General features: G+C 48.6%; 1 protein-coding gene and 1 non-coding gene across 11 annotated transcripts in view; both read right to left on the minus strand.

Moving 5' to 3' along the window:
* The window catches only part of MYH10 (myosin heavy chain 10), a 121,481-nt gene extending 101,053 nt beyond the window's left edge, over positions 1 to 20,428 (minus strand). For 3 of the 10 annotated variants that reach the window (XM_036094495.2, XM_036094497.2, XM_036094490.2), the window contains exons 1-2: positions 20,229 to 20,427; positions 13,323 to 13,698 (exon numbers count right to left, since the gene is read on the minus strand). In XM_036094495.2, coding sequence (XP_035950388.2) covers positions 13,323 to 13,698; positions 20,229 to 20,287 — 435 coding nt within the window. In that variant the 5' untranslated portion in view covers positions 20,288 to 20,427. Of the gene's footprint in view, positions 1 to 13,322; positions 13,699 to 19,961; positions 20,107 to 20,228 lie in introns of those variants that run through there. The other 7 variants (XM_036094501.2, XM_036094496.2, XM_036094499.2 and 4 more) reach the window with 4 other exon arrangements.
* Positions 20,429 to 26,878: 6,450 nt separating this feature from the next.
* TRNAR-CCU (transfer RNA arginine (anticodon CCU)) lies at positions 26,879 to 26,951 on the minus strand. The gene has a single exon. It is a non-coding gene; the product is annotated as a tRNA-Arg (tRNA).
* Positions 26,952 to 27,686: the final 735 nt, after the last annotated feature.

Consider the following 27,686-nt stretch of genomic DNA (forward strand, 5'->3'; position numbering starts at 1 on the left):
AGCTCTTTGGGGAGAAGCCTCAGTAATTCTTTTTTTAAAGGTTCTGTTTTTAAGTCATCTCGACACCCAACGTGGGGCTCGAACTCACAGCCCCGACATCAAGAGTCGTGCGCTCCACCCACTGAGCCAGCCGGGCGCCTCACGGGTCCCCGATAATTTTTAAGAGTCGTTAGCACTGAACACACAAACCTTTCCTGATCAGCACGATAATCACTATTCAAAATTGATAACGGAGAGCACTTTTGATTTGGGGGGTTTTCTCAGTTCGCCAAGAACGATTTCTGAGAACAGTGTGCCAAACTGCCCCTGGGGATGGTGGCAGGAGGGCCCGAGGCTTCTGGAAAGGGCAGCCCATCACACCGGGATGCAGGCCTTCTCTTCAAGGGGACCTGGGTGACCATGTCTCCAGGCAGGAGGACAGTAAAGAGGCTGGGGACTGATGGTGTCCAGTGCCAGGACCGGCCTCCCCAGGGACACGAGGGGCTTCTCAGCAACAGCTGTGTTCATACAGGCAGCTCAGGTCCCCACCACCGTGGCACCTGCTCCCAGGCCAGCCAGGGGTCTTAGTAAGGGTGAGAAAACGAAGGCCTGGCAACCTCGATTTCACATTTTATCGAGTTTCACTTGTATACAGTCAAGTAGACAAGTCATAACAATACAGCTCAATGAATTTTTATATGTACCTCACTTTTCCGTTCAAAAATGAGATCACAGGGGCGCCTGGGTGGCTCGGTTGGGCAACTGCCTTCGGCTCGGGTCATCATCCTGGAGTCCCCGGATCGAGTCCCGCATCAGGCTCCCTGCGCAGCGGGGAGTCTGCTTCTCCCTCTGACCCTCCCCCCTCTCATGCTCTCTCTCTATCTCATTCTCTCTCAAATGAATAAATAAAATCTTAAAAAAAAAACAAACAAAAATGAGATCACAGTCTGTCACAAAGCTACACATTCTACACTTCACTTTCGTAAGAGGTAAATTACAGACTGGCCAAAAAGAAAAAACCGAAAACCACAACAAACACAAACAGAAAACCCCAAGAAAGTCAAAATGCGGAAGTTCAGTTTAGCATCCCACAGCATGTATGGCATGGCAGCAGGTCCTAACAACGACATTTAAATCAGAAATCATTCCAACATACGTGTCTCCCACGTGGTGGGTGCTTTTCTGAGGTCTAGGATTACAAAGATGATTCAGTCTCACAAATATGAGTACGTCATCTAAAAACAAGGTTAAATCATCATCAGTACCCCGTGCCTGCCAATGAGGGGGAGTAAAAAAATGTTTACATGCAATATATTATTCAATTTCAGTGCTTCAAGAGCTCCCTTCGAACTATCTGGAAATTGGCTCCAATACCAGGTTCCTGTAGAACTGATAATGGGAGCGATACTGTGTCACCTTTATCTTCCCCAAGGCACATGGCAGGTGGGTGATATGTTGTTAAAATAGGTCTCTGAGACTCCGACGTTCCAATTAGGCTTCATTCAGTGTTTGAACACACATACAAGACGTTACCTACCTTCAAGAAATATACACTCTAGGTACAAAGACAACAAATATACACTCAACAAACAAGACACAAAATGAGGCACTAAAAAGAAAGTGGGAAAGTAAGGGAGAAAGATGAACAGGATTGTAAATAGGACAGAAACTCCGGAGCAGAACATACAACCAACCCCACACCCTAAAAGTCACGGCCATCTCATCAGAAACCGTAAAATGAGGTATGAAATTCAGACATCGATGGTCTCTGATGTTCTTTTAAAGACTATTTAAAGGTCAAGAGGAGGGATAAAGAAATTCCTATTAAAACATAAAACTGGGGGGTGCCTAGGTGGCTCAGTCGTTCAGTGTCTGCCTTCAGCTCAGGTCATAATCCCAGGGTCCTGGGATCGAGCCCCGCATCGGGCTCCCTGCTCAGCGGGAAGCCTGCTTCTCCCTCTCCCACTCCCCCTGCTTGTGTTCCCTCTCTAGCTGTCTCTCTCTCTCTCTGTCAAATAAATAAATTAAATCTTTAAAAAAATAATGAAAATAAAATTAAATTAAAAAAACATAAAACTGGGTGGCAGGATATAGCCAAGGCAGAGCGAGAAGCTCGGCCTCACTGAAAGTAGTTTGTACCATGGAATGTGCACGGCGGGAGCTTAGAAAGGTGGACTCAACAACTTAGAGTGTGTCCTGCACAGGGGATCAGCTAGTAGAGGTTCAGGGGAGATGCAGGGAAGAAGCGTGTTTGTAAAAGCATAGATCTGGCAGCTCCACAGAAAAGACACTGAAGGGCAAGAGGTGAGGCGCGGGAAGTGGAGGCTACTGCACCAGTCCCAGCACAGGGACAGGGCTCAGATGAGAGGGAAGCGGTGGGTCCCGAGAACGCTGGGGGGAGGGAGACGCAGAGGCACTCAGAAGCTCTGAGTATAAAAACCATCAAAGACGCAAGCTAACGACAGCCTCACGTTTGCAAGTTTGAGAGGCTGGAAATGTTACTGCCGGACGGGGACGATAACGAGCCCCTGGGAGCATACTGAGATGGTGGGATGCTGAAAGAGGTTTCGCCACAGCAGGCGAGCCCAGAAGAACGCCCAGTGGGAGCCGGACGCACCGATGCTGAAGCCATGAGAACATTCTGAAGAAGCGCAAAGGCCTGAGGGCTGTCTGCACAGCCTTCAAGACACCAGCTCATGTCACTGCATAGCTGACCTAAGGGAGACAGACAAACACATTTGCACCAAAAAACCTGCCATTTTTTAAACATGCTATGCCGCTTTACAGCTCCAGGCTTCTATGTATGTGGATCGCTCTGCCTGGAAAGCCCATCTCCTGTCCAGTATCGGGAGACTGCCCACCCTGTGAGTGCCAGGTCTCTGTTGAAGACAGGAATCTGCGCACACGTTATTTCAAGGTTCGAAGGATGCGGAACCAGGAAACGAGGGAGTGCGGAGGTCAAGGCCAGGGCACAGAGCGGACATGGGACCGAACTGGGGGCCTCACACACGCTGCCCCCCCGCCCCCGGAGCTCTCGGGGGGACATCAGGCCACCACCCAGAAGGAGAGGTCACCCACACCGTTTGTAAACACTGCACCGACATAAATTCACATATGTGTTTAAAAAAAAACCTGATGTAAGAAGGAAAACATCATCATCCAGAAGTTTCAGAAAAGAATTTACCTATGGAAATCACCGATAAAATAAGCTCAAAGAATACTTTCGGAAACAGATTGAGAGCAGGGACTCCACATACTGGAACAGAAATGCATACGGGAAAAGAAGTGGCAAAGGCGAGCAAGGAAAAGCTGTAAGGAGTCATCTGAAATAAAAAAACCAAAAATCCACCACAGAGAAAATAGGGAACAGAATGGATATCCAGAAATGCAGCAATAGAGTGCACACATTATTTATCCTGAGAGCTTCCTTCTTAATGAAAAGTAGGCCGAAGGTACAATAATAAGAGAAAGAAGGCACGAGGGTAAAACAACAAAAATACTTCAAGGACAGATGAAGAGAGAAAGCAAAGCAAAGATCAATAAAATAGTAATCATTGTTGCTTCTTTGGGGGAAGAAAGGCCAAAATTCTGTAAAAAGAGCAAACATCAAAAACACACTTGAGGGGCACCTGGGTGGCTCAATCCGTTAGGCTCAGGTCATGATCCCGGGTCCTGGGATCAAGTCCTGCGTCGAGCTCCCTGCTCTGCAGGGAGTCTGCCTCTCCCTCTCCCTCTGCCTGCCGCTCTGCCTACTTGTGCTCACTCTCTCTCTCTGTCAAACGGATAAATAAAATCTTTAAAAAAAAACACACACACTTGAAACTGCCGCGTGTGTGCATGTGTGTGTGCGGGCTCTAAGGAGATGATGCACCTGGACAGTGCTCCCCACTGGCGGCCAGACCCCAGGTGAATGGCACGCAAGCACACTCCTAACACACGAATCCGGCCGACAAAACCCCAGACTCAGACGGACCCACCCCTCAACCTCAACCTCACAACGTGAGAGACCCTGGCATGAAGTGTCTTTAATCCGCATCTGATCGAGCCTCTGGACGCGAATGCGTGAACGCAATCAACAAAATCCAGAATATGGGAGGTTCTACGGCACAACGGACTCTTTCTTCAAAAAAAAAAAAAAAGAAAAAAAGAGGGGGAATGTATAGATTACAAGAGACAGAACAACTGATTACCACATGGTGACCACGCCTGGACCCTGATGCGAACAGAGCAAACCAACTATGATAAACATTGATGAGAAAGGACCTTGTGAAAGTGACTGAGTATTTGGTGATACAGAATCATTCTTTCCTTCTTCCGCAGACGATAGTTACAAACCCCAAACACCGTGGCCGAGAAGCAAGAGGTTGAGCAGAGTGATGAGCAGTGCCCAAGGCCAGGAGGAGGGTGATCACCCCCCAGGCTTCCCCCGGGGGCCCCTGATGGCTACACCCTGAGAGTCGGGGGTGTGCCAGGAACACTGGGCCTCGCACGGCCCAAAGCCCAGCCAGGAGGGATGTCAACCCCTGGTGAGCTACGTGTGCTCGTCCCCTTGGCCCGACTGCCCGCCCAGAGCAAAACTCTAGAACGAGCTTGTGTCACCGAGAGCTGCAAACCACCTTCCCGGTTTCTCACATCTGATTACTGGCGAGGAGGCAACACTTGCCACTATAATCCAAGGTAATACTCACACCCCCTTGAGTCCGTTTCTGTCGCCCTGTGTTACCATCTTGGACATGTTCAAGTGAGTAAAAAACGTTACCGAGAATTCTATCGGAGAACTGGGAACCATTAAAAGAAAAACCGTAAAAAAGAAGCCATAAAAAAGCCTTTAAAAAATCCTAAAAAGAAAACGCCAAATGAAAACTGCAACACAAACTAACTGAAATTAGAAATTCACCGGATGTGTTTAATGGCCAATTAGACACAGCTCAAGAAGGAAATCAGTTACTCCCCGTTTTCTCAGAAGCAAATATCCGGGCTGAAGCACAGGGTGGGGGAAACGGGATTAAAATACAGAGGCTCCATGGGACACGGTGAAAAGGTGGCTCGAGGCACTGAGTCCACGGACGAGGACAGAGGGCGTGGGGCAAGAGACAACGGCTCAGAATGTTCCAAAACTGACCAAAGGCATCAAGCCACAGACAAAAATGCTCCACGCTCCAAGCGGAATCTGGAGAAGAAAACTTGACCCAAGCACATCGGAGTAGAACCTGCTGGTCCCACAGGTGGGGCGCACGACTTGTGATCTCGGGGTTGTGAGATCGAGCCCCCCTCGGGCTCCGCGCTCAGCGGGGAGTCTGCTGGAGGCTCTCTCCCCCCAGCCCCACCCCTCCCTCCTTTCTCTCTAAAAAAACAGAGAGAGGGACATCATGAACGTGAATACATGGGGCGGCAGCAGCACATGGGGCCGTCCGAGCGCTCAGGGCCGTCCCTCACCCGCGACAGGTACCTGCGGGACCCCAGGGCTGCACCAAGGGAGCAACGAAGAGGAGAGCCAAAACACAGCACCGGGGAAGAGGTGGGAAGCTACCACGATACCGATCCCTACGACCTGATCAGGAAAGGAGGTACAAAGGACAGGAGGAAAAAGCACAGAACAGGCGGGGCCAAGAGGAAGCAAGGAGTCCGATGGTCGATTTCGGTCACTACTGCACATGTACATAAGCCAAATATTCTGATTAAAACGTTAATACTGTCGGATTAGGGACCAAAATACCAATGACGGGCTACTTAGAAGAGACACACCACCTAACGGAGCAAGACACAGGAAAGCTGAACATAAAAGTTTAGAAAACAACAAACTGAGCAAACACTAAGCAAAAAAAAAAAAACAAAAAAACTAATCCTTTGTGAGTAGCATCACTTTTTTTTTTTAAGATTTTATTTATTTATTTGACAGAGAGAGACACAGCGAGAGAAGGAACACAAGCAGGGGGAGTGGGAGAGGGAGAAGCAGGCTTCCCGCGGAGCAGGGAGCCCGATGCGGGGCTCGATCCCAGGACCCTGAGATCATGACCTGAGCCGAAGGCAGATGCTTAACCGACTGAGCCACCCAGGCACCCCGAGAAGCATCACCGTTAAAGAAAGAGCATTTCATGAAGATTCACCAGAAAGATGGAAAAATCCTACATTTGCATGTGATAACATGGCTTCAACACGTATACAGCGAAAATGACGGTCCCCGATAGAGGACAAGCAGATAACCATGGAAAACCGTGATTATATACAGGACTGAGCGACACCGCGCACGAGGGACCCCGTGTCCGAGGGCTGCAGGATGTGCACACTGACCACTCACCCAACGCCAGCACGTGCTGGGCCGTATGAAGGCAAACAAACTTCAAAGGGTTGAACTCTTTCAGGCTACGGTCTCTGACCCAGGGAGTGGGGGGGACTGTATTAGAAATAACAAAATAAACCTGAAAATCCCCTTACGTTTGGAAATTAAGCAATCTACTTCTAAATAACCCATGGGTACAGTGAAGTCACCCTCGTTATTTTGGACTGAACAGGAACGACAAGACTACTTACTAACACTTGTAGATACAGCTAAAGCTTACGACAGACTACATACTAACACTTGTAAGTATGTAGCTAGAGCTTACGACTTACACCTCTGGTGAGACTCCAGCAGATCAGGAATGAACGTGCATTATCACTACGAGTCCTACAGAAAATTAGATGGGATGACGAACAGCTTTATGCCTATGAATTTGAAAATTTAGGTGAAACAGAGAAATTCCAAGAGAAACACAATTATCAAACCTGACACAAGAAGCTAAAGATCTGAGAAGTTCTACATCTATTAAAGAAAAACTTGCCTACCAAGAGAACCGTAGTGTTATTTAAAAAAGAAATAACATAAAGCCCATCTAAACAGTGCCTGAGAACACACAAGGATGAGATATATTCCCGGATTCATTTTCTAAATCCAGCATAATCTGGATAGCAAAATATGACAAGGACTGACAACAAAGGACAATTTTAAGCCAATCTCACTCATGAATATAGATGCAAAAATCCTGAACAAAATATTAGCACGTAGAATCTAGGAATCTAGTAGTATGTAAAAAGAATACTTGGCCCTTGCCAGGTCAGTTTAACATTCAAAAATATATATAATTCACCACAATAACAAAATAGCCAGAAAAATCACAGTATCATCTCACTCAATGCTGGAAAGACATCTGCTAAATTAACATCCAATCAGGATTTAAAAAGTTCATCCATTCGGGATAAAAACTAGGAACAGAAGGAAACTTCCCTTAATCTGATAAAGAAGATTAAAAACAAAACAAAATGGAAGCAACCATCATTCTCAACGGGGAAATGTTGAAGCTTTCTCTCCGAGATCAGGAATGACACAAAGATGCCTGCGATCACCACTTCTCGGAGGGTCCTAGACAGTGCAAGAAAGCAAGTAAAAGAAATGTGTAAGAACTGGAAAGGGAAAAATAAAACTGTCATTATTTGTAGACAACATAAGCGTGTTCATAGAAAATCTGAAAGAATCTTCAGCTAAACTGTTATAACCAATAAGTAATCTTAGTAAGATTTTATTTGTAAAAAACATAACTGGCTGCACCCGGCTGGCTCAGTCAGAGACCATGTGACTCGATCTTGGGGTTGAGTCTGAGCCCTGTGTTGGGCAGCGAGATTACTTAAAAAATAAAATCTTTAAAACAAAACAAAACATGACAATTGTATTTCTACATAATGGCATCAATCACAAAACAACCCTGGACTGCCTGGGTGGCTCAGTCAGTTAAGCGTCTGCCTTCGGCTCGGATCATGATCCCAGGGTCCTAGGATGGAGTCCTGGTCGGGCTCCCTGCTCGGCGTGGAGTCTGCTTCTCCCTCTCCCTCTTCCCCTCCTCCCCCCGAGGCTCTCTCTCCCTCACTCTCTCTCTCTCAGATAAATAAATAAAGTCTTAAAAAAAAAAAAAAAAAAGAAAAAAGAAAACAATGCTGAAACCACCATTTAAATAGCATCCAAAAAATCAAATACCCCAAAATAAATCTAACAAAAGATGTACTGACCTCTACAGAGAAAACCATTAAAACACATTGTGAAAAGTTAAGAACTAAGTAAGTGGGTATACCCATGAACGAGAATATCAAATATTGTAAAGATCTCATTTCTCTCCCAAAGTGATCTACAGAATCAACAAAATCCCAGCAAGGGTGTGAGGGTGCATGAAACTGACAAGCGGGTTCTAAAGTTCTATCGAAACACAAAGGTTGGAACAACTATAGCGACCCTAAAGAGTAACAAAAATGAGAGCACTCACCACGCTGGAGAGCAGGACTTAGGAGAAGGCTGTAATGACTGAGACAATGGGATCTCAGCCGGAAGACGGGCACACGGACAGTGAGTTGACCGTGAACTTAGGAGCACCTGACCCGTGACAAGGCAGCACTTTAGAGCAGTGGAGAAAGGGCACTGGGTCACCTGGACAGCCATTGGGGAGAAAGATGAATCTTGTCGTCCCCACGTCACCCCCTACACAGTATCCGATTCCAAGAGGAACCGAGGCTAACCCCAAGAAAGACACCATCACTTTCCGCTCTCAGACCAAGGGAGGGAGGAGAGTGAAGTCAGGACCTTTGCTCACCCCCTCGAGGCCCCTCCACGTTGGTGGTCAGGAGGCCCCAGCAAATATGGGGAAGACCCCCCCACACAGCCACCCTCCCCCAGCCGAAGCAGCAGCTCGGGCCCATCTTGCCTCTAAAGACGGGGCGGTAGCAAGGGCCCGGCCATCACCACGCCAGGACACTTCCCTGGCCCGCAACTGTTTGCTGAACTCTGCCCACGTGTTGGTAAACTGCCCCCTCGTTAAGCTCTCAAACCACCCGGTTCTCGAGGGCCTTCTGTTTCCTGCTGGAATCTGACTACATCAGGCTTTACCCAGAAAAGCTGAATGCATGAGTTAGAGAGATCATACGCGACCACCCAGGATTTCCAGCCGTCGCCCACCATACAGAAAGACATGCCTGTGTCCACAAATGCCCAAAACTAGTTGAGTGGATAAAGTGGGTCAAGAAGCTTCCAGGGGACCAGTACGCTATAACGAGGAACGAAATAACTCAACCTTTTTAATTTCAGGGCCCTGTGACCCTCTTAGAAACCATTAAAGACTCCGAAAACATTTTGCTTTATATAACTATATATATAAACAAGTTTTTACAAATGCATATTCATTTTAAAATAACAACACAGGTTAACATAAATAACATTTCTCATAAAAAAATAACCGTTTGTTTTCTGAAACGAAAGCGAGAAGGGTGGTGCTGTTTTATATTTTTGCAAATCTTTTTTATTATCGGGATTAACAAAAATAGCTCAATTTTCGTATCTGTTTTCACATTCAATCTGTTGTGCTATGTTGTCTTGGTTGAAGCGTATGAAGAAAATTAGCCTTACACAGATATTTAGTTGGAAAAGCGGTTTAACTGCCTTTCCAAGCAATCGTGGATCTAACCTCCTCGATGCTACACCAAAACACGACAAGTGAGAATCTCTTAAAGATATGATGCGATGTGGCATCTGAAATCCTGCCGATGAACTCTCATACTGTTATATACATCAAAATCCACTGGCTTATCTTGCGTGTGGAAAGAATCTTTTGCCCATGCGTGATTTTGTAACAATGTACACATCGTCTGGAAAACACTGGCTCAATGAATTATGCAAGTCTTCCAAATGATGACATTTCACTCTATGACATTAAAAAAAAAAAACAGTCATTAATGTCACCATCTCTCTCATCAGCAAGGGTTTCAAGTGTTGACAATGTTGTCACGTTCCCAGTGGTAAATATAAATTTCCCTAAATCCTAATTTTCTTTTTTTTTTTTAAGATTTTATTTATTTATTTATTTGAGAGAGAGAGAGAGAGAGAGAGAGTATGTGCCGGGGGGGGGGTGCGGAGGGACAAGCAGACTCCCTGCTGAGCAGGGAGCCCGATGTGGGGCTTGATCCCAGGACCCTGAGATCATGACCTGAGCCGAAGGCAGACGCTTAACCGACTGAGCCACCCAGGCGCCCCTCACACAGTATATTAAAAAGACATGTAATCTAGGGTTGACATTTCATAAAATCAATCATTTCTCCTGCTTTCTCAAGGACGTTCTCACGTGAAACGATTAAAACGACCACTAGTGCAGCCTGGGGTCACTGCCTCTTTTCACGGTAAGACACGTGTGGTTTTCCCCACCAGTACCCTTGTGCCATCAGTACCAACACCGACAGTGGGAAGGGCAAATCATGCCTTCAAATCATCATGAGAACAGTTAAAACCTCGTGGATCCCCTGGAAGAGTCTTAGGGAAACCCCGAGGGTCCACAGGCCACACTTTGAGAACTTCTGAATTATACCAACACAAAGCAATACAGACGAACCTTAAAAATGTAATGCTGAGCGAAAAAGCAGACACCAAGGTTATACAAGGTGAGATTCATTCATTCATATAAAAGTTCATAAACAGGAAAAAATAAACTACATTGGTCAGTGATGCATACTTAGTTGATAAATACACCGGGGGATTTTAAGATACTTCTCAGTAATTAATAGACCAAGCAGACAAAAATTAGCGAGGAAGATTTAAACAGAATTAAAAAGCTTACTCTGATGGCCACAGACAGAACCCCGTAACCAACAATAACAGAATTAATTAATGCTCTTTACACAGAGAACGCCCATCAAAACGGACAACACACTGCACCCAGCAAGTCTCAACAAAAACAAGTAATGATATTATGTGAACTATATTCTTTGAACGCAACACAATTCATTTAAAAATCAGGAATAAGGGGCTCCTGGGAAGCTCAGTCGGTTGAACATCTGACTCTTGGTTTTGGCTCAGGTCATGATCTCGGGGTCCTGGGATCAAGCCCAGTGTCAACTCCACACTCAGCGGGGAGTCTGCTTGTCCCTCTGCCTCTGCCCTTCCCTCTGCTCTCTCAGAAATAAGTAAAATCTTTCAAAAAATAGAAATAAAAATCAGTAGTAAAAAGGTAACTTAAAAAAACCCCACATTTAGAAATTTTTCAAGTATCCTTTTAAACGGTTCATAGGTTAAAGAAGAAATAACAGAAAACAGAAAATATGTAGGACCGAGTAATAAAAACACTACGCATCCAAATGTGTGAGGTGAGCTAAAATCGTATTAGAGGAGAGACATTTACAGTTTTCAAATGCTTTTATTAGGAAAAGAGGATGAAAATTAATGACCTGAGAAGTTGGGAAGCCGGGGAGAATCCATCCAAAAAAAATATAAGGAACTAACGAAAGTAAACCTGTTACCAAAGTAACTTATTTAAATGAACATACGTTAGAGCTCATCTCTAGAAATGTGTCCAAAGGTTCCCCCCACCCCCGCAAGGTACTATGGTGTCTACAACATGGGACCTTAACTTTCCACTTCACCTGACGGGTGAATCCCAACGCCCAGTACACATCCCTCCCGATCGTGGCTACCTGCAGCCCCACTCTCTTACTAGGATTCTTTATAGTCAAGTGTTCCAACTCCAGTCCTGGGTGGGAACCCTTCCTCCACCCCACTAACTGCACACACCACTGCCCCAAATTCCCAGCTCTGCTGGGACCTTAATGCTTCCAGAACTCAGACTGTCCTTCTGTAAAGAGTAAGGGGGGGGCCATGCTTTGAAGAGAACCTGAGACATCATTCGGGGTCCCCGAGTTCAGCTGGGAAAAAAAAAAAAAATCAAACAAACTCAATAAAAGACACTTGCAAAGTCTTAGAATCATCTCGAGGCATGGCTACAAATGAACTAAAGTGTCTTTTCTTCAATTCCCTCTCTTTTGCCTTCCCCTTTGTATTTCTCTTCTCTCTCCTCCTTGCAGGAACCCACAAGGTCCAAAATGGGGAGTCAAGGTAAAGAAGCTGGCAGAAAGGGTGCCTGGCTCCCTTCCACACTGCAGTTCCCCACAACCCTGGCAGAGTCCATTTCTAGCACCAGGCGGCACCCAAAACTCACCCCTGGCTCAACTGAGAGGTCAGCCGGTGATCAGACCCATCGTGCTCCCTCACTCCCACACATCCCACGCTGCGGTCTCGGCTGGGTTCTCAAGGTTGCTCCCCTGTGATGTCCTTACTCGTGGCTTCTCCTCTCCAAACCCTTTCCTTTTCAAGCCACCTTCTCAACCCTGGAGCCTCTTACTCACTTTGCACCTGACCTCACAGGGAAAAACAAAAACGAGAGGCCATCAGGCTTGATTGTGCCTACACTAGCAAAGGTCACGGAAGAACTATCGAGTTCTCAGATCCTCCCCTGGCCAAAGATTCCAGCTCTAACTCTACCTTCTCCAAGAGCCCTTCACGGGCCCACTGCGGAGAGCCGTTCCCCTACTTACTCTATCCCATAGTCCGGCTTCATTGCCTTATAGGATGTGTCAGGAAGGCAGGGACCTGGCCTGTCCTGTTCATCACACTCTCCCAGCACCTAGAACATAGTAGGTGTTCCATAAATAGTCACTAACTACGCTAATTTCTATGGGGAAACTGGTTCTGATTTGCAGAAGTTCTGAATGATCGCGAGCCCCAACTGCACACCCCTTCATAAAATCCAACCGCTCTTTTCCAAATTCAGATCAGTACAACATCAACTCTTCTCTCTGCTTGTTTTCATTCTCCATCAAAGTCCTCTATCACCTCTTTTAAATCACTGCTACCTGCGTGTACAATCCCTTCAAACCTGTTTTGTCATTCTAGAGTTTTCCTGTATCTGGCTTGCATTTTTCCGTTCTCCCTTGTCCCCTGGTATTTTCAATAATTTCTTCCACAAGGGCAGTGGCATCGCCAATGACAAGAACACACGTCAACCACTACGCACAGGACAACCCCAGCCTCAATCCCGCTCTGAACGGTTTCCTCTGAAAAACCTCAGTGTCCATCTTTCCCACTTCCCCGCGCCCGGGGACCCCGATGCTCTTGCTCTTCGCCGAATTCTCGGCACCGGCTGCACGCCACACACCTGGACATCCGTGTGCCGTCTCTATCCTGCTATTTGTGCAACTCTTACCCCACACCCAGCTCCCCGGTCTTCCCGCCACGCGCTCTCCCCGTCGTATCATGCTCCAGCAAACCGCTACAGAAGTCTTCAACTACCACGTTCGTAAGTTTAATTGCACATCAGATTATGTAAAATTACATGTGAAGATGTAAAGTGGGGCAAGACTCAGTAAGCAAGACACAATCTCTCTATCTTTAAGACGAACGGTGATGTTAAACAGAGAGGGTGGGTAGTCCCCGATCTCACTGGACTCTGATGGTACATGTAATTTACACTAATTCCCGTGAGCATTCAGCAGGGTATACTCACATAGATCAGTCCTGAATAGTAGCGGTCCTTCAGGTTGTGTAAGACAGAAGCTTCGTTCAAGCAAGTCAATTCTGCCATATCCTCCACCTTGGAAAACTTGGGCGGGTTCATCTTCTGAATATCGTCTTTGTTGACCATCGCCTTCTTTCCGTTCTCTGCCAACTCCACCATAACCTCATCTCCCCTCTCCTCTTTTATACTTGCTGCCTCAAAACCATGACGCTCAGATGGAATCCACACTAGCTTTTTAGCCGTCCAATCGGCCTGGGTGGCAGGGTTGTAGATGACCGCCCTGTCCACAAAGAGGTACCTCTCTGGGTCTTCGAGTCCAGTTCTCTGGGCCATTGTAAACAGGAGGATCCACGAGCAATTGTCTCTAGGGGAGGAGGAGGAGGAGGGCAAGGTTAGATGTTTAAAAATATACAATGATGTGCAGATTTTTACTCTTGCCGGGAACTTAAGATAAAACCTCTGGTAAACAGAAAGCATAACCTTTAGTCGAGGAGCCGGGGTACTGACCGAGCGTCCAGGGTAAATTTCAAGGGTGACTACAAATTATGCCCCTGGTTGTCTAAAGACCGCGCAAGACGTGCCCTCAGTTACCAAGGGCTGAAAAACAAGCAGGGGAGAAAGGCAGGGATCCAGGTGGGACTAAAATTTTTCCCCCTCTTCTTCCCCTCTTGCACCCTCACCACAAATTAAACACAAGTTAAGGAGGCAAACGGTAAAGAGGACAAAGAAAACAAAGATGCATAATAGAAGGTCCAGGAGGGGGTGATGGAATCAGTGTGGCCAGGAGGATGTAGCTACGAAATGCATGGCCCGGGGCCCGGGGCCGGGGGACTAAAGCCTCAGGGCCTCCCGTTCTGCCTTCAGACAAGAGACTCAAAGTTCTTCCATACAAACACCCCCAACTCGGTCCCCCAGCTTCTCTGGGGCCCGTATGGTCTTAATGCGATCCGAAGATGCCACAGTGGACAAGCGTGACTTGGCTTCCCGGGACAGCTACTCAAGCATGCGACTGGAGCTGGAGGCCTCACCCCGCTCCCCGCAGCTGCTCCCGCCCCCCCGGCTGCTCCCCAGCTCCTCTCCAGCGGCGCCCCATCATTCATCACTCCACTACCCTGCTCTCTCGCCACGAGACAGACTCTGGTGTGCCCATGTGTGCCCCTGAAGGCCGTGGGGCCCAGGAGCAAACTCCATGTTCTAGAGACGGTCTGACCCGGGCAGAAGAACGAGAACCACTAACCTAGGCCCCGTGGAGAAAAGCATTGTTTCTGGGGTGTTCGCAATTCATGTGTCTCAAGACCTAACTGGTCTACTGAGAACTCACTTGCCATCGGCCATCGGCTACAGCCTCACACACACCACTCTCAGTCTCCTCCTATACCCATGCAACTGACTTTCTGGATCCAAGGACAGCATTACAGTCCTCACTCACCTTCCCCAGGTGACTCATCACTCCTGCCTGACAATATCTTTTCGGCATCCAATACCATCATTAAACACTTTTGTTATCACCCCAAATTCCAGGTTATTACAAATCTCAGAAGCATGGTTTCCATGACCTCATGCAAGTCAATGCAAGAAGCCAAGGAGTAACTAGTTTTGCTCTCTCACATCTTCCCAGCTTTTGTCTCCCCCCGCCACCACCCCCAGAATGATGGGGATTCTTAGCAGGCAAAAGACAGAAGGCTGCAAGGCTAATCACAGAATAGACCAGGGGCGCCTGGCTGGCTCAGTCAGAAGGGCATGCGACTCTTGATCTCGGGATCATGAGTTCGAGCCCCATGTGGGGTATAGAGATTACTTAAGAAAAAAAATCTTTTAAAAAAATAAAGTAGTCCAAAGTTGTTACAAGGCTCTTAGCCTTGAGTCCGCAGACAAATTTCAAGCTCCATGAAGTCACTGAAATGGTATAAAAATGTATACTTCAGGGAGTATTTGTTATAATGTAATGCATTATAAACATACACGGCCGAGGGCAAGGTTCTCAAACTTTGGTGTGTGCATGGGCAGCACGTAGGGAGTTTACAGAAGCACAGACTGAAGCCCCATCCCCAGAGTTTCCAATTCAGTAGAGTCTGGGGCAGAGCCTGGTAATTTGCATTCCTAACAAGTTCCCAGATGCAGCTGAGGCTGCTGGTCCTGGGACCACACTTTGAGAACCATCACTCCAAGGTCTCTGGTTGCCATGGTGAGCCAATGTCGTTAGCAGGTATGCTAGGATAGAAAAAAAAAAAGGTTGAAAACCAATGTTTTAGACTAATTCCTAACCTGATTTAAAGGATATGCTAATCTTTTTAAAATAACAGACTTGAATAAAACAAAAAAAATCACAAAACGAAGCCCAAAAAATCACCAAAGAGGTAACATTAAGACTTCTATAAATAAAAAGGCTAACATACTTTCTATTTCTATTAACTAAACTTGTATTTGCCATCTTAGGCATTCTCGTGGCGGGGGGAGGCGATTCAGAAAATATTCCCCGGGCACACGTACATTCTGAAGAATGGTTTCCAAACCCCATCATTACCTCTAGGGACTGGCTTTCATAAGACTATTAACACACTTTCTGTTTTTCCAAACTTACACTTTGCAAACTGCTCAGAAGAAGGGAGGCATGGCTCTGAGGTGGGAATCGTCCTAGATAAATCTGGACACGGACAAGAGAACATACATTCTGCCTTTACGACTGACGGCCTTTTAAAAGATAACAAAATATGGTAACAAGTTACTCTTGTCATTAACAGGAACTGAATATCTCATATGACATCTCGGAAGAGGTCTTGCTGCCAGTAGGCGTGCGCGCACACATTTCTTTAATTTTACATTGGGCATGTAATTATATGCTTAAATTTGGTGGATGGCTATAAATTAGAGTAGCTCAACAGGTCATTTCTGCAGCAGGCCTTTAAAAAAAAAAGTAAATGATATATTTAAAAATTAGTTCACCAAATTGGTACATTTAAAATTTATCAGTATTTTTCCTAGGTGAATAAATTCTTGTAATTTAAGGGAAAGAAACCAATAGGTCACAAAAACATAATTGCAAAATGCTCCGGGCTTTGTGGGGGGGAAATTACACATGCTCGTGTTTTTTTTTTTTTTAAAGGAACAGATAAAAATAAATAAAATAAATAAATAAATATTAAAAAAGGAACAAATAGTTATTGGGTCTTCACTGGGTAGTGAAATTACAAATTAATTTTACTTCTTACTTTTCCAGACCTTTCTACGACTAATCAGACACTGAGAGGGCAGTTTCCTGTTCCTGGCTATCTGGTGGGCACCTAGCAGGCTCCTGGGTCCTCATGGGGGGAGGGAGGGTCTCCACCTCCTGACTAAACCTCCCATGCGTGGTCCCTACCCCCACAGTGAGCCTCAACTTCTCCACAACCAAACACCTACCACTCCTTCCAATCCTGACCCAAATGCCACCCTCGGAGTTTTTCTTTTCAGGTCATTCTGGCAACTTAATCCTCCCCCTCGGAACATTTTCGACTGCTCTTCTGAGATTCTTCTTGCCCTCCCCTGCATGGTACCAGGGGGCTCAGCAGGTCGCAGGTATTCCAAGTGCTGTTTGGTTTGATAAGAGTTCGGGAGGCCAGTGAAAAGGTTTTGTTCAGTTTTAACTCTTCACGTGTGATCACCAGACATGTTGTATTTTTTCCATTCCATTGTGCATGTGGTACCTGATCTTGATAATTCTGGTATTTAACAGTGAACCACTCCCAAATGCCTCACTTCACGGCATGGGGGGGAATACCACAATTTTAAAAAAAGCAAATACTGTTCTGTATCGTTAATTATGGACAGGCGCTATTCTAAGCAGTTTACCTTTCTCAGCTCAGTCCTCACAACAGCCTGTGAGGCAGGTACTATTAATATCTCTATTTTACAGATGAGGAACCCAAGGTAGAGAGAAAGCCAATAACCAGCCCAAGGTCACGGAGCTCACCAGTAGCAGAGCTGGGGCTAACCCCAGAGTTCCCGCAGGAATGCATACCACAACAATGGCAGGTGGGGGGGGCGGATTTTGAAGGGCGAGGAGCGCACTCCTCGATGCCTCTCCACTAAATAAAAATCCTATCGATTACAATGTCATGAGTGGAGGCTCAGCATTGAACACACCAGCACAATCTGATGAGGGCTTTACATTTAATAGAAAAAAACATCTCTCTATTGGAAAAAAGGGAATAAAGAACAAGCTCTTTGCCGCAGACGGAGGAAAGATAATCTGAAGGTTTTTGGTGTCATTTGAAATGAGTGCCTAATTATAGCTAAATCATTTATCTGTATATGAGGGAGCCCCTTACAGAACCAGAGCCCCACCCCCTTCATTGGTTTTAGACACACACACACCCCTGGGGCTCTGTCCCCCCCACCCCCGTAGCCATTTTTTACTTCCAGCGAAATGCCACCCAGCAAACTTCTCAGCTGCCTCCCAGCACCTAGGATGGGTACAGTGAGGGGAAAACAAGGGAATTTTGTGAATATCTTGTGAATAACTAGCTAAACAAAAATGATGGCTAAGTTATCCAGGACAGCACCTCCCTCTGTAACAGAGCAACTACGACAGAATCGTCCCACTTGGCTTTATCATCACCACTGCGGTCACTTACATGACTGGGACGTGCAAACCTATTAATTTACCCAAATTCACCTCAGCCAAAAGAGCGCAAACACACACCAAACGCAAAACGGAACTACCACTCTATGGCCCACACCATCTCTCAGTGAACATCTTCAGGCTGGCTATAAAATCTTTCTAAAATGTGGACACAACGCTAGGAATTTCAATCCCTCCTATAGAATGAGAAAGTACCCATAACCCGCTGAAGCACTGGGTTCCCCCCCCCCCATGCAACGTGCCCTTCAGAATTTCGTTCATCTGCTCTCCCATCCAGTCTGTCCTCTGTCTTCATTGTGATGATTTCCCTAAGGAGCCCAAATAAAAAGCCAGCCTCTGGGGTCACATCCCTTCGCTGTCAAAAGCTCACGCTATACATCGCACAATTACACCATATGCTATCTCCAGATAAGGCCGGGGAACAACCGAATTTAAGATGCCGAGTCGAGAGATGCATCAAATAAAATGGCCACTTTTTCAGCATCCAAGACCAGACAGGGCATACTTCAACGCCAAAAGCATGGGACTACAAGAATACTTGGGTCAGGGCAGACCGAGGAAGGAAATAAAATAAATAGATTAAAGTTTTCCAGACTGAGAGACTATGGAGAATGATGAAGCCCGACTCAAGGAATCCTCACTTCCAGCGTTAAAAAAAAACAAAAACAAAATCTCGGCAAAGCCGAAGTATTACATTTAGTATATTATATTATTCAGCGAAAACAGCAGGCTTTGTTTCGTTGGCAGACTGGATCTACCCCGCCTGCTCTCCGTCTACCCCACCCCACCCCACCCCCTTGCATCCACCGCAGTGGGCTAGCAGGGAGCCGCAGAGGCCCGAAGACACAGATAACGGTCACAGGCAGAGGCCACGCCACCCCAGCCTCCCTCCCCAGGCCCCGGCGCCCAGGCCGGCCAGGCTGGGGGCCCTCCCGGGTCCCTGGGCCGCACCCGCGCACCGCGGGCCCACAAAGCGCCCGCCAACGCCACGACTCCGCGGCTCCCGCTTCGCCCCGACCCCATTCCAGTCCCATTTCACGGGATCAGGGTGTGACCCCAGCTGCAGAAGGCCAGCGAGGGAGTCCGCGGCGAGCCGTGCCCGGATCGCTTACACAATAAAGGGATCCCGAGGCGAGGGCTGACCCTCCCCCGCGCGGCCGCCCTGCCGCAGCGCGCCCCCGCCACATTTCCCGCCTCGCCCCCCACCCCGCCCGGGCCTCGCCGGGCGTCCGGCCCCGGTCCCCGGCGGCCCCCGCCCCCAGCTCCTCCGGAGCCCACCCTCCGCGCGCCGGCGGCCGGCTGAGACCCTCGCCCGCCGCGCGCTGCCCCGGCCGTGCGGAGGAGCCCCTGCCCTCGGGTATCCCCCACCCCACGGGGCCGGGAGCGTCGCCCGCCTTGGGAGCCTTGAGGAGCCCCGACCGCACCCGGGCTGCCCGGCCGGCCTAACCCGCCCGGGAACCCCCCAGGGGCCGGCCCTTCCTGTCCGGCGCCCCCCACCCACACCCGGGTCGCGCTTCCCAGCCCGCCCCAGGGCTCCTTCCCGTCCCGGGAGCCCCGAGACCCCCACCAGGGCACTAGGCCTCCCCAACCCCCGCGCCCCACGGACCCCACACGCCGAGGACCAGGTCCCTGCATCCCTACCCCCCCATCTCCATCCCCAGCCCCCCAGGGGTCGTCCCCCAGCACACCCAGACCCCGATCCCTGCAGGGGTCTCAAGCTCCAAGACCCCATTCCCCACCCTTCCAGAGGTCTCTCCACCCACTGGGGTTGGTTATCTTTCCCCCTTCCCTCCCAGGGTCGGTCCCCGCACCAATCTCCGGCCCCGCAGTACAAGCCCTCCACCCTGAGCCCCCTCGTGCGTCCCCGTGCTCCCGCTTCGGCTCCGCTCCTGCCCTCCAGAGTCCCCCCCCGTCCCCCGCCTCCCAGCCCGGGACCCTTCCCTCCCCCACAGCCGTCCCCCCGCCAGCCGCCGCCGCGCTCGAACCCGGGCAGCCGCACCTCTCACCTTCAGCCGAAGATGGTGGCGCCGGCGCACGTCCCCAGCCGCGACCACAGATCCGGCCCCTCAGTCCCAAACCCACCGCTTCCTCCGCCGGGCTCCTTTAGCACTGCTGCTCGGGGCTGCCCCACCCACTCCCACCCTCATTGGGCCAGCTCCACGCCCGTCACCGCCGCCCCCAGACCCACTGGTCCGTTTGCGCGCCCATCTCCAAGGGAAGACGTTAGCAACCCGAACGAAGCTACCTTCCCGAGGTCCGCTCCCTCCACCCACCTGGAAGGACGCTCATTGGCTCCCGCTCCCCGCCCAGGCCGCCGGGGCCCCAACCTCATAGGCCGCCCCGCACGCCCGTCATGGATTCCGGGAGGTGCGGCCGGGGCAGTGGCGGGCGATTGGCTGGCGCCCGCGGAGATGGACAGCCGAGTCCGGCCGGGCGCCGGCGAGCCCGCGGGGCAGCGGCTGCGGAGCCCGCAGGGGCCTCGGCCGTGCGGCCGCTGCGGCAGGTGTGCCGCGGCGGGAGCCCCGCGCTGCGCCCGGACGCGCCTCGGCCGGCGTCGGGCCGCCGCGGCAGCCCACTCGGGCGCCTCGCCGCCCCCTCTCCCTGCCGCAGCCGGCGTGTCCCGCGGCGGCACCGGCTGCCACCGCCGAGTCGCGGGCCCCCCGGCGCTGCCTGCAGGGGCGGGGCCGGAGCGCGGTCCAGAGGCCTTACGTCACCCCCGGAGCGGCGGGGGGCGGGGGCCGCGGCTGTGCGGCTCACCTGCAGTGGGGAGGGGGCGGGGCTCGCTGCGGCTCTGCCCATGCGCACGGGCTCTGCCGGGGGGGCCCGGCCGCGCTCCCGGGCCGCGGGGCTGACCCTGCCGAGGTCGGCGGAGCGCCGGCGCCGGACGCCCTCCTCCGTTGTTGCAGTTTTGGTGTTTGCGAGGGGAGGGGCCTCCCTACCCAGGCTCCTGGCTGAGCTGAGAACGAGAGGCGAACCCGCCTGGGAGGGAAGACTTGGGGAAGGGACTTCGTTGCCTCATTCATTCGTTCCTTCTTTCATTCATTCGTTCGTTCATCACACGGAGCTCCCTACGTGGAGGGGCCTGTGAGGAGGTTTTGCAGAGCTGTCGTAACCCCTAGGGCCTATGAGCTCCTCGAAGGCCTTAGAAAAGGTTTGAGAACTGGGGGCGGGGGGGGGGGGGTGGCTAAAATAAGGAAACTGGAAAAATTGAAGTTAAAAGATATTTAATGAAATATCTGCAGAATCTAGTCAACTGCAACAGGACTCTTACATAATTACCTATAAATATAATAAAGTTTAAGTCACAAGATCAAAATGAATTATTCTTAGGAAAACTGCACATCATCAAAAACGCTTTCAAAAATTTTTACAGCAAAATGCAATTATTTAAATGCGGGAATTGGGTGCGCTTTAGTGCGTGTGATATAAGTGGGTAAGCCTCGGAAACTTCCAGTGTGGTAAAAAGTGAATAAAGAAAAAAAAACCACAAAAAAACACAAAACACAAAGCAGGAAATGATAAGGACGGGTTGGTGGAATTCAGAGAAGGCTCCAAGAGGCAGCTAGCTCAGTGCAGAGTCCTTCCTGGGGAAGTCGGAATCAGGTCCTGTGTCTGTGTCCTTTGTCCTAGGAGAGTGCATCTGGTCCCCCACCCCCACAAGCCCGCTGGGGTAAGCTGCCCCTTGTCCAGGTGTCTTGTGACTTGGCTCCATGAAGAGGTCTGCACTTCATGCGGTCTGCACATGGAGTACAAGTGAACTCTACAAAATACGGGAATGATACTCCTCTTCTGAATCTTTAAGTGTGTTCCGAGAGGACCAAAGACTCCCTCTGTAATCTAGCTCAGCTTTGTCAGCTGCTGGGCATTTCCCCGTGCGGTGTTCCATGCCTAGAGCATCCATCCACACACAGAGAGCCCTATTAGCCATCAACTCTGTGGTTTCTCACAATCGGAAAACAAACTCAGTGGATCATCAGAAGGAGAGGGCAGGAAACTCATCAGAATTAAATATCACAAAGATGTTAGTCTTAATGAGAAATCAATCATAAAGAGAATGTCCCCAATTTAGTCTAGTCCTGGTGACTCTCCCAACACCTGGGCCCGATGTTTTTAACAGCCTGCTGGAAATCTCCACCTGGGTGAAAGGCAAATTGCAAAGCAGTAAGCCTCGTATCTCTTTTCGTCCCATTTCCACCTCATCCCACCACCCAAACTCACCCTCTCCCCAACTTCCCTTTGTCTGTTAATGAAACCAGCCTTGAAACCCCTGATTCCTTCCTCTCCAATGGCTCCAATATCCCTTCCCTCTCTACCTCCCTCATCCAGCCAGCCAGGCTCCTCGGAGTCCAGTCTTACCACGTGGAGCTCTATCCCAGAATCTGCTGCCATTTGGATGAGGAAAACACAGGATTTTGAACGAGGGAGACCTGGATTTGAATCCATCTCCGCCATTACTAGGTGTTTAACCTTTGACCAATTCCTTAATGTCATCTTTAACAAGGGGATATGAATGGGGACGCCTGGGTGGCTCAGTCGGTTAAGCGTCTGCCTTCGGCTCAGGTCGTGATCCCAGGGTCCTGGGATCGAGTCCCGTATCGGGCTCCCTGCTCTGCAGAGAGCCTGCTCTTCTCCCTCTGCCTCTGTCTGTCTCTCTCTCTGTGTCTCTCATGAATAAACAAATTTTAAAAATCTTTAAAAAAAAGGGGGGATATGAATGGATACTTCAAAGACTCATTCAGTGGATATGTAGCAGGATGATGTGCTTGGCGGGGGCCGGGGGAAGAGGCATTATGAAATATAATAGATTGAAACTTGTTTCTTAGTCTACAAGTTCATTGCAAGTGAGAGAGACCTTTCCCCTCTTTCTCCATAGTAATTTTTTGCTGGCAGTTTAGGCCGCTTTGCCCCCAAAAGAGAAAGTTCACAGACCATTGTTTTGCACAGTCTAGGTCATAAGTCCAAACCACTCAGGGTGGTTCCAGCACATGAACCTGTTTTGTTCTAAACTGTTTTGTTCCATCTGCACAGGGCTGATATGAAGCATTTTTTTTTTTTTTTTAAGATTTCATTTATTTATTTGACAGAGACACAGTGAGAGAGGGAACACAAGCAGGGGGAGTGGGAGAGGGAGAAGCAGGCTTCCCGCTGAGCAGGGAGCCCGATGCGGGGCTCAATCCCAGGACCCTGGGATCATGACCTGAGCTGAAGGCAGACGCTTAACGACTGAGCCACCCAGGCGCCCCTGAAGCATTTTTTTTTTTATTTGAATGAATTCCAACATTTACAAATCAAGAGCTATCCAACACCATTAGCCGGTAGGGAAACGCAAACCAAAATCATAATGAGATACCACTTCCCACCCACCAGAATGACTAGAATCAAAAAGACAGACAATAACAAATGTTGGTGAGGACACAGAGACATGGGAACCCTCAGTCATTTCTGAGGGGAATATTAAATCGTGCAGCCGCTCTGAGAAATCATCTGCCCCTTTCTTAAAAATGTTAAAGACAGGGGGTGCCTGAGTGGCTCAGTCATTTAAGCGTCAGACTCATGATTTCAGCTTAGATCTTTTTTTTTCTAAGATTTTATTTATTTATGGAGCAGGGAGCCTGATGCGGGGCTTGATGCGGGGCTCGATGCGGGGCTTGATCCGGGGCTCGATCCCAGGACCCTGGGATCATGACCTGAGCCGAAGGCAGATGCTTAACGACTGAGCCACCCAGGTGCCCCTCAGCTTAGATCTTGATCTCAGGGTCGTGAGTCCAAGCCCCGAGTTGGGCCCTGCACTGGGCATGGAACCTACTTAGGAAAAAAAAAAAAACGGAACACAATGTGGGTGAACCTCAAAAACACTACCCTCAGACACAGAGACCACATTTTGTATGATCCCATTTATGTGAAATATCTGTAAAGGGCAAAACTCTGGAGACAGAAAGCAGAAGAGTAGTTGCCCGGGGTGAGGGCCAGGGTGGGGAGAGGAGGGGCAGCACAGGGATTAACAGGAAATAGACATGAGGGATCCTACTGGGATGATGAAAATGTTCTAAAATTGATTCGCCATGATGGTTGCCCAATGATGGTAAACTTACTAAAAAAGCAATCACTGAATTTTATACAGTGAATGACATGATTTACAAAATACACCTTATTAAAGTGCTTTTTAAAAAATAGGAAAGAGGGGCGCCTGGGTGACTCGGTCGTTAAGCGTCTGCCTTCGGCTCAGGTCATGGTCCCGGGGTCCTGGGATCGAGCCCCGCATCGGGCTCCCTGCTCAACGGGAAGTCTGCTTCTCCCCCTCCCACTCCCCCTGCTTGTGTTCCCTCTCTCGCTGTGTCTCTCTCTGTCAAATAAATAAATAAAATCGTTAAAAAAAGAAAAAATAGGAAAGAAAGAGCTATCACATGAAAATCCAGATTGCTGGTTTCCCTTGAAAAATCGGAAGATCTGGAAATCCGACGACAGTCTGGGGGTGCCTGAGCTGCCGCCCATTCTTGGACAAAGCCCGTGTCCCTAGTGGACCACAGCTGCCACTAGCCCCCCCACCCGCACCCCCGGTGGTCTCTCAGAGCCGACCTGCTTTATTCAGTGATGTTCTTTGCCTGGTCTTTTTAGGCCTGGTCTTATTTGAGGTTTTCAGTCCTTGTTATGCCTGCTGAAGAATTTCAAGCCAGATCACCCCAGAGAGATAGAAGGGTGGTATTTTTGAGTTGAAGAGCTGTTTCCCTGGGGCACTGGCTGGCTCAGTTGGTGGAACACTCGACTCGATCTCAGGGTCCTGAGTTCAAGCCCCACATTGGGTATGGAGCCTACAAAAAAAAAAAAAAAAAAAAAAGAACTGTTTCCCTGACGGTGGTGAAAGGAGTCAGAGGTTTAGTTTCGAGTGTCCATGAGAAGTACAGAGAGGGGTCCCCTTTCAACATGATTCCGGGGCGTGGGAGTACCTTGGGGCACAGACTATTATAGTGACCACCTCACAGCCCTCCTGGGGCAATAATGCCTGACCGAACTGGAGGATCAGTGCTCACCTGTGGACATCTTCAATCAACAGGAGTAATGGGAAAAACAGAGACTCCAATGAGCTGAGAAAGAAAAAACCTTCTAGAATTTTCTTGGGCCCCTTAAACTCTAGAGTTCTGGGGGGGGGGACAAACGAGCCTAAAATTTCCTAATGTAAGACTTCTTTTCAACCATGCAGGATAAGGTTAAGTCAGATTTATTTATTTATTTTTTTAAAAGATTTTATTTATTTATTTGAGAGAGAGTGAATGAGAGAGAGCACATGAGACGGGGGAGGGTCAGAGGGAGAAGCAGACTCCCTGCTGAGCAGGGAGCCCGATGCGGGACTCGATCCAGGGACTCCAGTCTCATGACCTGAGCCGAAGGCAGTCGCTTAACCAACTGAGCCACCCAGGCGCCCCGGTTAAGTCAGATTTAATGTGATTTAGAAAAATGAAAGCATGACAATCCCCGCATCCTAATGTCTTAGAGCAAATCATACCTGTGGCAAATACTTATTTTTTTTTGGCAAAGGCTTATCGAGTGTCTTCTGTGTCTAGGGATGGTGCCAGGTGTCAAGGAAATGCCTATGTCAACATAGGCGTGATCCCTACCCCTAAGGTGCATACAGTCTATCAGGAAATATAAGCAAATAGGCAGATAATTATAATTATAGATAACTATATAATTATAGAGCAAGGGTTCTTAATCTGGAGTCCATAGAAACCTAAAGAATTTTAATTCTATTAAACCTTTGAATCGTATGCAAAATTTATTGTGTGTTTTTCTTTTTTTCTGGGGAGAAGATCTACAGGTCTTTGCAGATTCTCAAAGAGGCCTCTGATCCAAAAAGGTTGAGGGAATGCAATATAGTATGGTAAGGACTATACTATGGGAAGCACAGCAAAATCCAGGGACCCCCAAGAGGGACACTTAACTCAGAATGGTGGCAGGGGTGGGATGAGGAAAATTCCAGAAAGTCTCCTTAGAGAAATTTTTATTTTGAAAATATAATCTGAATAAGATGTTAACTAGATAAAGAGAGGAGGGAAATTCTTTTAGAGAAAACAGCTGGGAACTAAGGGAGAGTTTTAATTTGAAGAGTAACATGACCCATGACTGGGTTTGTGTTTTGGAAGGATCACTCTGGTTACAATGTGGGGGATGGACTGAAGCAGGGTACGAGGCCGCTGCAGCAGAGAGTCCAGCTGAGGGATGCTGGTGACCTGGTCCCAGCAGGCTGGAGTCCAGCTGAGGGATGCTGGTGACCTGGTCCCAGCAGGCTGGAAAGATGTGGTCGGGTTGTGGTGATTACTGGTACAAGGATTAAGTGAGGTATTTTAAATGCCAAGCCAGGGGCGCCTGGGTGGCTCAGTTGGTTAAGCGACTGCCTTCGGCTCAGGTCATGATCCTGGAGTCCCGGGATCGAGTCCCGCATCGGGCTCCCTGCTCGGCGGGGAGTCTGCTTCTCCCTCTGACCCTCCTCCCTCTCATGCTCTCTGTCTCTCATTCTCTCTCTCTCAAATAAATAAATAAAATCTTTAAAAAAATAAAAAAATAAATGCCAAGCCGATGCATGAAGATATTATAGCGCCTTGCATGGGGCATAAGCCTATCTACAGTGCCTAGCACAATGCTCAACACATCGTAAATAGATTCCCTTCCTCCTTTGTCTCCTGGCCTCCTGAACTAAAAACACTCCCTCACTGAATCCTGCGCACACATTTTTATAGAAGGATCTATGAAAACTCCTTACGCGTTTTTGCCTCCATCCCTGTACCCTCCTTTAAGAGTAGTGCTGTCCCATCGAAATGGAAGGTGAACCATCGATGCATACCACATAAGTCAGCTTAAACTTTCTAGGAGCTATATTCCAAAACCAACGTGAAATAATTGAAATTAATTTTTTTTTAAGTGGGCTCCATGCCCAACATGGGGCTTGAACTCACGACCCTGAAATCAGGAGTCTCACGCTTTACCGACCGAGCCAGCCAGGCACCCCTGGAATTTAATTTTAGTAATGTATTAATCCAATATAGACAGAATATTACATTTCCACATGTAACCAATTAAAAATCATCAAGAGGATGTTAAAGATTCTTTTCCTTGTGCCAAGTGTTCAAACTCCAATGGGTGTTTTAGACCTATAGCACATTTTATTTCAGACCTGCCACACTTTAAATGCTCAAGAATTGGGGCACCTGGGTGGCTCGGTCGGTTAAGCATCTGCCTTTGGCTCAGGTCATGATCTCGGGGTCCTGGGATCGAGCCCCGCATCGGGCTCCACATTCAGTGGGGAGTCTGCTTCTCCCTCTGCCCCCCCCACCCCCAGCTCATGCTCTCTCTGTCTCTTACTCGAATAAATAAATAAAATCTTTTAAAAAAATCCTCAAGTGTTACATGTGGCTGGTGGTTACCATAGAAGACAGACCACAGAGCTAGATGGTAAACTCCTCGCAGGCAAGCCCAGTGTGTTCGACTGGTATCCCCAGGAACTAGCTCAGTGCTTGATACATAGTCAATGCCCAGTAACTTCTTGTTGGGTAGAAAGATGGAAGGAGGGATGGATGAGGAGATCCCTTCCAGCTTCCCAGATGTCATTTCAGCTGAGTCAGCAAAGGTGAGCAGGATCTCAGCAGTTAAGGATGGTGGGCTACCAGAGCCCGGATGCAAGGGACCAAAGCCATAGGCAAGGAAAAGTGATACCAGGAAACTGTAAGAAGTTAATAACA

The sequence above is a fragment of the Halichoerus grypus genome, chromosome 2 (genome assembly GCF_964656455.1).
Source record: "Halichoerus grypus chromosome 2, mHalGry1.hap1.1, whole genome shotgun sequence".
NCBI lineage: Eukaryota > Metazoa > Chordata > Mammalia > Carnivora > Phocidae > Halichoerus > Halichoerus grypus.